The 10,477-nt window shown below is 32.6% G+C and overlaps 1 protein-coding gene across 1 annotated transcript; it reads right to left on the bottom strand.

The window, feature by feature from the left end:
• Positions 1–581: 581 nt before the first annotated feature.
• Positions 582–9,915, bottom strand: LOC139483326 (microfibril-associated glycoprotein 4-like). Its single transcript, XM_071267352.1, has 7 exons — positions 9,785–9,915; positions 9,487–9,615; positions 7,373–7,501; positions 6,688–6,818; positions 3,733–3,829; positions 2,902–3,066; positions 582–874 (listed from the first exon to the last, which is right to left on the bottom strand). The coding sequence occupies exons 1-7, from the start codon at positions 9,870–9,872 to the stop codon at positions 627–629; spliced, it is 987 nt and encodes a 328-aa protein (XP_071123453.1). The 5' UTR covers positions 9,873–9,915; the 3' UTR covers positions 582–626.
• Positions 9,916–10,477: the final 562 nt, after the last annotated feature.

Below are 10,477 nucleotides of genomic sequence, written 5' to 3'. Positions count from 1 at the left end.
GAAATTCTAAAGCATACAAGCTTAAAAAAGAGGGACGAAAGATACCAGAGGGACAGTCAAACTCATAAATCGAAAATAAACTGACAACGCCATGGCTAAAAATGAAAAAGACAAACAGACAAACAATTACTAATACACATGACACAACCTAGAAAACTAGACAATAAACAACACGAACCCCACCAAAAACTAGGGGGGATCTCAGGTGCTCGGGAAGGGTAAGCAGATCCTGCTCCACATGTGGCACCCGTCGTGTTGCTTAGGTGATTACAAATTAACCTAATTAACGTATGCAACCATTATATGTGGTATTTGTACGCGCAACATGAATAAGTGTAGGGTTTGAGATAACCGTCCAAATGAAGATTCCGTAATATCAATAGATACATGATGGAATATTGTATTAGATCTATGCCAATAACAATAAAGTCATAATCACAAAACATAAATGGCGATAAACAGTTATAACGGTTTAAGAGGACAACAATGTTGATCTAACTAAGTACGAAGACCTTTTCAACTGCTAAAATGTATGCTTGAATGACTTCAAATTTATCTAATTAATTACAACAAAAACTTCGATCATCATATGTTCTCTTTATTTTTCTTGAATTAGGTATATCAGTTTATGATCTTCGAATCATCATAGTTGTTGTCTTTAGTGAGTATTTAAGACCCTTCCATGTATACCAGTTAATCCCTTCACCATACGTGCTGCTTCCTTTCAGATAAAGGCCATTCAAGTTGCATTGGTGACAGGCGCCATACCACCAGCCACCCTTATAATATTTAGCGCAGTTTTCGCCATGTGCGTCTTGATCTTTATCAATCGTTGTAAATTTCTTTCCATTTTGATGCACCGCCATAGAATCACCTAGAAGTTTAATATACCAACTGTGGTTTAGTAAATTGATATATAAAATTGAATAATATTGTTATATCTACGGGATAAATAGATTACGATAAAGATCACATGATGTTTAACTTCCAGTGACAAATATTACATGATTATTAAGACGATACTGTTATATTAGCCATGAACCCTGTTTTGAACTTGATCAACATCTTAGCCTGATTTTCAACTTGTTTGAAACAAAGGAAACAGTCTGCAGGAAGACATGTTATCGTAAAGGTGGACACATTATTCTGACACAGAAATGAGGTTATTTTTATTTTCATTCTTAATATCACGTTCATTATGTAGACGAAACGCGCGTCTGGCGTATTAAATTATAATCCTGGTACCTTTGATAACTATTTACACCACTGGGTCGATGCCACTGCTGGTGGACGTTTCGTCCCCGAGGGTATCACCAGCCCAGTAGTCAGCACTTCGGTGTTTACATGAATATCAATTATGTGGTATTTTTTTTTTTTTATAAATTTCCTGTTTACAAAACTTTAAAGGAGTAGGTCCGGTAAGGACCGATTTTGGCCTCAAATTTCAGGTTCATCTGACGAATGATTTTGACCACTTTTTAAACACTTAAGTGTCTATTCTATTTGAATTAATTAGTTTATGTGAAAGATTTTAACAGATTTGGTCATTAAAAACGATCCGATTCAAGCTCAAATATGAAAATTCTACCTAATATGCCGGAAAATGTCACTTTTCAGATGGTTTTTGGTAAAAATGAAAGTGGCCGCATCCGTGTTCATCCTCAATCTTTATATATGTTATGTATTATCATAAAATACAACTTACATTTCAATATTAAGGATGAACACGAATGCGGCCACTTTCGTTTTACACGAAAACCGTCTAAAATTTAACTAAAATGCTAGAATTATGAGGATTTCAGTAATTTGGCATGACTTAATGGTGCTAGTACCGGATATATGTGCATTGTATTGTCAAAAACAGCCCATATTTATGTAGCAGAAGCATTCTACTGTCCAATAAATAACTAAAGGTTTACATTTTAACAATTTTGTAAAACTGCTATATTTTGGGGCCAAAAAGGGGTCTTACTGAACCTACTCCTTTTTCGAAAAACTAAGGATTTTTTTTATCCCAGGAATAGATTACCTTAGCCGTATTTGGCACAACTTTTTGAAATTTTGGATCCTCAATGCTCTTCAACTTCGTACTTAAATGACTTATGCCCAGGAGTAGATTACCTTAGCAGTATTTGGCACAACTTTTAGGAATTTTTGGGTCCTCAATGCTCTTCAACTTTGTATTTGTTTGGCATTTTAAATATTTTGACATGAGCGTCACTGATGAGTCTTAAGTAGACGAAACGCGCGTCTGGCGTATTAAATTATAATCCTGGTACCTTTGATAACTATCATAGCGGAGTAGCAGCAAATACCAATAATTAAGACGTAACAGCAAATATGCAATAAAGATATTGTTATGTTAAAAAATAACAATACTACAGACTCGGACTTGTATTTGGCACACGACCTCCCTAACTCACAGTTATACGACCGGGTTTTTCGTGGATAAAAGGATATATGACGTGAACGCCATAGAGAGAGACAAATGATTCAAATATTTTAAAGGTTTTTTTTAAATAGTATCTACAAATTTTAACAAAATACAAGTGTTTATACACTAGACCAAGCGTTTAATCACCAACACTTTAAAAGTTTTAAACGCGATTAACTGCGACTATAAAAAATATGTCATCAAGACCGAATTCTCAAGAACAAAGAGATAACCACAGGCACTTGCACATGTGTTTTACCAGAACTTTCGCAACTGCCAAGCTGTTCGTCAAATATGAAGTCATTCTGTCCTGTAATACTGAACAAATCCGTGACGGAATATACTTGTTGGACTGAAAAATTCCCTGAAGGAATATACTTGTTAGACGGAACGAAACGGAAGAACGGTCAAAGTCTAGAGTTTGTGTTTTAGTAGTATTAATATTCAATTTGATAGGTTTATCTCACCTGCATCACCCGAGTAGCCAGTGACGTCTAATTTATATCCTGCGCTTTCACTTCCAACAAAGAATTTGTTATATACAGCATGTCTGTGGTTGTTTTTGAAGTCTGACATGTCTATCCGAAGCGAGTACTTTCCGTGTGAAGTCAGCTTATGCAAGTGTTCATTTCCTGTAAAATAATTCATTTTTCACTGTAAATTCAAGGTTTTAAAAGATTGGAATGAAATAAGGTGTTTTAATCAAATTAGCTTGAAAAATAAAATTGAATTAGAATAAGGAATATTATTACAAATAAGACAATTTTCCACCAAAGATACTAAAAATGTGCCTTTCAGAGCCGAGCAAAACAAACACCACACATTAGTATAAGCTTTTAAGAGCTTAATAGATGGAAAAATAATATCAATCTAGTTAACCTCCAATTTTGGATAAAGATGTCGTCTTACACCCACTGACAAAACTCAAAAATTTCAAATATCTTACTATAATGTTTAATCAAATAGTATCCCTATTCCCTAAAAATCTATTTATGTAAAGAACAAATAAGTGTAAATGGATCGTTTCTTAATTGCCGAGCTCTACATCTATTAACAACATTACCGTCAAAAAATATATGCTATCCTGTTAGTAATACGAATTCTTAAGGTACAGCTATATTTTTCAAACCTTCGTATCGTAAATGAAAGAAATTAAACAGACTTCGGTGAAATTATCTTAATTTATTATGTATTGTAAGACTTGATATTTTATCAAATTCTTTGGTGAGTGATGAAAGAGGAAGAAAAAAATATTGAACATTCAAAAAAGCAAAATTATTTTGCAATATTGTTATTACCTAACCAATGTTCTCCATTCAAATTTCCAAATCCAGTTTTATACGATTCCCATTTTCTAAAGAAATTGATTTTACCATTCATCCTTCGCTGGAATACCTACAAATCAAATTAAACGAAAGGTCGTGAAACAAAAATAACTGAAGGTTATTTATATATTTTTTCCATTATTTTACAGCATTTTGGTTGAAATTAATTTCCAGCAAGAGTGGACACTTTTGTCGATCATTGGTAAGAGTATGGAACGTTGTGTTTTTAAGCATTTCTTTAACTTTTTAACAAAACATAATATAATAATAAGTGCCCAGTCAGGTTATAAAAACAAGTGCCCAGTCAGGTTTCATGCCTGGAGATTCTACAATTAACCAACTCTTACACATAACAGATTTATTTGGCAAAGCTCTTGACGCAGGAAAAGAGATTCGTATTGTCTTTTTTGATATAAGTCGTGCTTTCGATCGAGTCTGGCATGAAGGTCTAATTTATAAACTTAAAAATATTGGTATAAGAGGAAACCTATTAAAGTGGTTTATGAGCTATTTATCAAATCGAAAACAAAAAGTTGTTATTTCAGGTCAATCCTCGAATACTTTTGGTGTATATGCTGGCGTCCCTCAAGGATCAATATTAGGCTCCTTACTTTTTTTAGTATAATATATAAATGACATTGTAAACGACATAGACTGTAATATAAAAATATATGCTGACGATACTTCCCTTTTCATAGTAGTTGAAGATGAATATGCAGCAGCGAGCAAACTTAATTCTGACATAGAGACTATCAACAATTGGTCAGTTCAATGGCTAGTAAACTTTAATGCAAAAAAGACAGAAGCTATGACAATTTCCAAGAAATCAGTAAAACCCCATCAACCACCTCTTTATATAAATGATGATATGATTTCAGAAGTAGAAAGCCTTAAACACCTTGGTTTAATTTTTCATGAGGATGGTTCATGGCATTCTCATGTCAATACAATAATTGAAAAGATAACACCTAGATTTATTTTATATCGTGCCTTGAAATTCAAATTGAAAAGAAAGTATTTACAAACTATATATTTAAGTTTTATCCGGCCTTTATTTGAATATACAGATATTATTTGGGACAACATTCCAGACTATTTAAGTGATAAACTAGAAAATATGCAACTTGAAGCGGCTAGGATAGTTACTGGTGGTACTAAGTTATCGTCCATAAATAAATTATACGACGAAACTGGATGGGAGTTACTATCAGAAAGACGTGAAAAACACAAAATAGTAAAATTTCATGAAATGTTTCATAATAAGACCCCTGATTATTTAAGCGATATTATCCCTCAACAATTGTTTAATATTCATAATTATGACACAAGACGAACGAATGACACCCAATATATAAAGTGTAGAACTGCATTTTACTAGAAATCTTTTCTTCCCTCAGTTATTCGATCCTGGAATGCTATTCCGGACGATATCAGATTACGTCCATCTAAGTTTACACTTAAACGTTACCTTAATCAAAATGTAAAGGAAAGACCAAATTATTATTTTTATGGAGACAGGAAAGGTCAGATACTTCATGCTAGACTTCGGATGGATTGTAGCAATCTGAACGAACATTTATTTAAGAGAAATCTTGTAGAAAGTAAAAACTGTACCTGTGGTAGATTCGAGAGCAGTAAGCATTTTCTTCTCGAGTGTCCGAAAACGTACGATAGAAAAATTTCCATTTCCATACAATATAGAAACACTCTTATTTGGCCGCAATAACCTCAATCAAGAGGAAAATCTATTCGTGTTTAAACAAGTGCAACAATTTTTGGTAGATTCGAAGCGATTTGGCTTATAGCGTCCTTCGTGCATGAATAGAATCGTAATTGGGTGAGACAGTCTTGACAAAGTCATGTAAACACACTCCGCCGCCGGTACATATATTTATGGGAAAGATCTGACGAAAAAAAATCTACTTTTTTATTTGCAGTTATTTCCCTTTATCTTTTTTTTTACAGGGAGACGGATTAATATAAGGGAAACCTTGTTTCCGAATCCCTTAGTATTATTGTATCACTGTATTTATATGTGTATGTCACGTACATGATTTTTTGAAATAAAATATGTTTAAAATAAATTAATTTCCGTGTTTTCCTGAACCTTTGAACATTTTATTATTATTATGTTTGCACTCCTATGACACATGTTATTCTCTTTTTAATAAGAACTTCTTCAGTTAAAACCGGTGGATTCATCATTATATTATACTTTCTCATTTAATGAGAAACCTGAATAAACAAACTGCTGTTATCATTTTTTAAAGCAAAATTTCCTTTTAAGTCTGTTTGACTTAAATGGAAATTAAAAGAATTTCCGTTTTGAATTTTTCTTTGGAGTTCGGTATTTCGAATATTTTATATTTTGAGAGTTCCATATCTATATGACCTTTTCGAAAGACTTGTTGATTGATGCATTTACACATGGTACACATAACAGACCATCGGTCTTTCGTATGTATAATATTTAATTTGTTTATTAATTACGACTAAGGTATTACTCTACCTGCCATTTGCAGACTTCGCCTTTGTGTTCATCTGTTATCTTTCCGTTGTTTATAATAATCCTGACTGAACACCTTTGTATTGTTTTTTTGTTTTAATCTATAGCGAATGCTGACTCCGTTTTTTTTTTTCGATATTAGCAATCACGTTCGTTTTATAACACACACAAACCCAGCCCCCCTTTACCACTTTAACCTCTCTAATAAACATTCCTAATTGCATATTTCCTACTTTTAAATTCAAATAAAGTTCTATACTGCATTTGATTTTTATTTGTTTTTATGCTGTTGATCTTGGTATTTTTGCACCTTTTTTTGTCAAATTCGTAACAAAATTTCCATAGGGTATTCAGTATATCTTGAACTTGGAACCAGGTTGATTTGCTTTGAAAACAAAACGTTTGATTTAATGAATACTCACTGTCCAGCCCCCGCCATGCTTCTCCATTTCACAGAAGACGTCGAAAGTGGAAGTTTTTTCAGGGTAGATCTTGTAAATTCCACTTTTACACGTAGATTTCTCCAAGTCACCACAATCCGATGGTCTTTTGACTACAATTAATGTACTATGTAGAATTTGCTGAATTGTCCATACATTTAATACATTTTAACAGATATATAATTAATTTAATTTCAATTTATCTATTCAATCTTAAATCTTTTCGATATTCTAATAGTTTTTCGCACCCGGAGGCGACCATAAGCTGGACACTATACAAAATGTATACGTCTAGTGCAATGGAAATGAACGTCACACTAAACTCCAAAACATGTAAATGATAATAATATTGCGTAAAAAACTATACTACTAGCTATAGTATTTTAAAAATGCAAAATCGAAAAATCGTCTACATAATCTCATTCAACACTCATCTGTTTTTTTTTGCAAATTTTAAAATCACCAAACAAAATAAAAATATCAAATTATAAAGAGGGATTCTAGCTCTGTGTTCTGGCCAGTGCTACAGTAGTTGGATTACCTAGACCACTCGGCAACCGAGCCCCTCCTACAGCCGAGTGAAACGTCAAACTACACGTAACAGTCGTAAATTCATTTTTTTCTAGTTTTTGTTTAAGTATCATGAAGTTTCCAAAAATAGTGTTACCTGAACATGGTCCTTTATCTTTTTCCGGTTTTTCATTGCTGTTATTGGACTTCCTGTTTTGTTTACTACCACCACTATTGGAAAGTAGTTCTAAAATTTTGTCAGCTGTATCGCCGTGAAAGGTCACACCTTTAAATAAAATTCGACTACTTATTCGACACGAATGGCAAATTTAACATAAGTATAGATCAGTAAAGGAAATACTTGATATTTACGATTTATACGATTTAGAATTATTGTAATTGATGGTGACATCTTTATTAAATTCTATTACAAGCAGGTACAATTTCATTTTTTTACATAAATAAGGCCGTTAGTTTTCTCGCTTGAATTGTTTTACATTGTCTTATCGGGGCCTTTTATAGCTGACTATATGCGGTATGGGCTTTGCTCATTGTTGAAGGCCGTACGGTGACCTATAATTGTTAATGTTTGTGTCATTTTGGTCTTTTGTGGATAGTTGTCTCATTGGCAATCATGCCACATCTTCTTTTTTTATATACAAGATAGTTCGCAGAATTAAAAGAATTTTCCATGAAACTGAAATTTCTAGGACATATCAAATATCATGTAATATTTTTTTTACAATATATTATCGATATTTTAAATAAGTTTGTATTCCTATCATTCAGTAAAACGAATTATAATTTAACGCGACATAAAATACATTTTCTTGATTAAAGTTTAGAAAAAATAGTTAACCAGACTGGCATTTCTTATCATTGAAGTTATCCGCAAAGGAAAGTTTTCTAAATTGAATTGTTTTATATAATTTTATTTATGACGATGCCTTTGATTTTTTAAGTTTTTTAAGATATATTTCTACACGGTATGGGTTGTTTTTTTAATGCCGTACGGTTGCTTAAAGCAAGCTCATTTAAACTATGACGGATAGTTGTCTGATTGACAATTAATCTCCTTATTTTCATAATAATATATACATAATATTAATAGGTATAATTGAGGTCTAAAGCTTGCACATCAGAAACTGCTAGTAGTCCTTTGTGTATCTATATATCATTGTCATTTTGCCCAGTTTCTTCCGACACCTATTCTATCATCGGACTTGTGTTTCTTTAAGTTTAGTTTTAGTGTGCGTATTGCTTAATGTTTATTCTACATTGGGTTGATATAAAGGGGAGAATAGGAATCCAATAAATCATGTTTATTCACGTCGCATTTTTAAGACTGTCTCAAGTCATAAACCTTTGTTAGTTTTTAATGTTTTTCTTGTTTATTTTGGGGATGGGGATTCATCTTAATATGTTTCGGAGTTTAGTGTGATGTCAATCTTTTTTTTGTTTAGGATACAGGTGAAGCCCGCCTACGGGTGCGTATAAATGATTATGATATTACGTATACTACTGGCTATAATATTAAAATGTTAAATCGAAAGATTGACTACATATTCTCATTCATCACTGCTTTTTTTGACAAATTTTAGAATCATAAAAACAAAATAAAAGTATCAAATTATAAATGGGTAAACAACTATGATAGTTTTTGTTTTTAGTCACGAATAATATTACTCAGGAAAGAATTACTTTGAGTCATATAGTGAGTATTACAATTGGTACTAATTGTTCAACCCAAATGAGTGCTATGGTTATGTATTTATACTGAGACTACTACAACACAAAGTAGTCTCAGATTTATAGGAAAGATCATGTGTACGAAACATTACCCAGATAAAATGAAATTACCACTATCTTAGTCATATTGTATTGCATTTACATACACATGTATCTCTATCGTTACGTAAGTTACGACAAATACGGATAATAGAACCGGCTCTGATAAAATGTACTTTTATCACTATTTTACTATGTCGTGGCGGTCAGTTTCTATTTATAGAGGATGCCGGAGTGCCCGGGGAGTACAGCCAACCTTCTGTAGAAAAACTGACAATCCTAGTCAATTAAGATTGGAGTTAAGCGGGATTCTAACTCTGTGTTGACTGGCTGGTGCTACAGTAGTTGGAGTATCTAAACCACTCGGCATGCACCGAGGACCGCCTACAGTCGAGTGAAACGTCAAACTACACGTAACAGTCGTAAATTCATTTTTTTCTGGTTTATTTTTAAGTATCATGAAGTTTCCAAAAATAGTGTTACCTGAACATGGTCCTTTATCTTTTTCCGGTTTTTCATTGCTGTTATTGGACTTCCTGTTTTGTTTACTACCACCACTATTGGAAAGTAGTTCTAAAATTTTGTCAGCTGTATCGCCGTGAAAGGTCACACCTTTAAATAAAATTCGACTACTTATTCGACACGAACGGCAAATTTAACATAAGTATAGATCAGTAAAGGAAATACTTGATATTTACGATTTATACGATTTAGAATTATTGTAATTGATGGTGACATCTTTTTTCATTTTCTTGATTAAAATTTAAAAAAAAATATTTACCAGGTTGGCATTTCTTATTATTGAAGTTATCCGCAAAGGAATGACTAACAACAAATACAGTTAACAACAGCACAGACCATACAACCATTATGATATCTTAGTGAACTGTGTCCTCAAAAATAATTCACACCTGAGTTTGTTAAATAGAAAGAATTTATATATATTCATATGTAACCAAATACGCTCCATCTGTTACATAATGTCATATAAACATAAAGTCATAATATCTAGTTTTCATTACAAATGGATAGTCTGGAGCTATATTGGTAAAGTTCCAATCGCATATAGAACGTGTGATTTTTTTTAGTAAGTTGTGAAGTTCTACCTTTTTAATTTGCAATAGTTGTCATTATGTTGACAGATTGATGCCAACTTTGCCTAACGTCGAATAGACTAAAATGAAATAAATGTTCTGGACGAAAACAATCTAATAGATCTTTGAACGTTTGGTCCTCAGTGCTCTTGAACTTTGTGCTAGTTTTGGCTTTCAATTTTTTTTTTCATCTGAGCGTCACTGGTTGGTCTTGTGTGGACGAAACGTACGTCTGTCGTATTAAATTTTAAACCAGATACCTTTTGTTGGCTATTATTCGTGTGTTTCTCTGTCTTATATATTTTCTCCCATTTATTTGTATTGTAGTCCTGTCGTGTAATGTTGTCGTTTTAATGTTATATTTAACATTGCAATTTAAG

The sequence above is a fragment of the Mytilus edulis genome, chromosome 1, assembly GCF_963676685.1.
Source record: "Mytilus edulis chromosome 1, xbMytEdul2.2, whole genome shotgun sequence".
NCBI classification, from domain to species: Eukaryota; Metazoa; Mollusca; class Bivalvia; order Mytilida; family Mytilidae; genus Mytilus; species Mytilus edulis.
This window is presented reverse-complemented; position numbering and strand designations above follow the sequence as displayed.

Bases quoted from the DNA above. Each gene is read 5' to 3' on its own strand.
- LOC139483326 (XM_071267352.1), bottom strand. From the start codon at position 9,872: ATGGTTGTATGGTCTGTGCTGTTGTTAACTGTATTTGTTGTTAGTCAT. The intron at 9,616-9,784 runs GTAAATATTTTT...TTTTATTTAAAG, and splicing joins TAATAAGAAATGCCAACCTG to GTGTGACCTTTCACGGCGAT. The intron at 7,502-9,486 runs GTAACACTATTT...TTTTATTTAAAG, and splicing joins AGATAAAGGACCATGTTCAG to GTGTGACCTTTCACGGCGAT.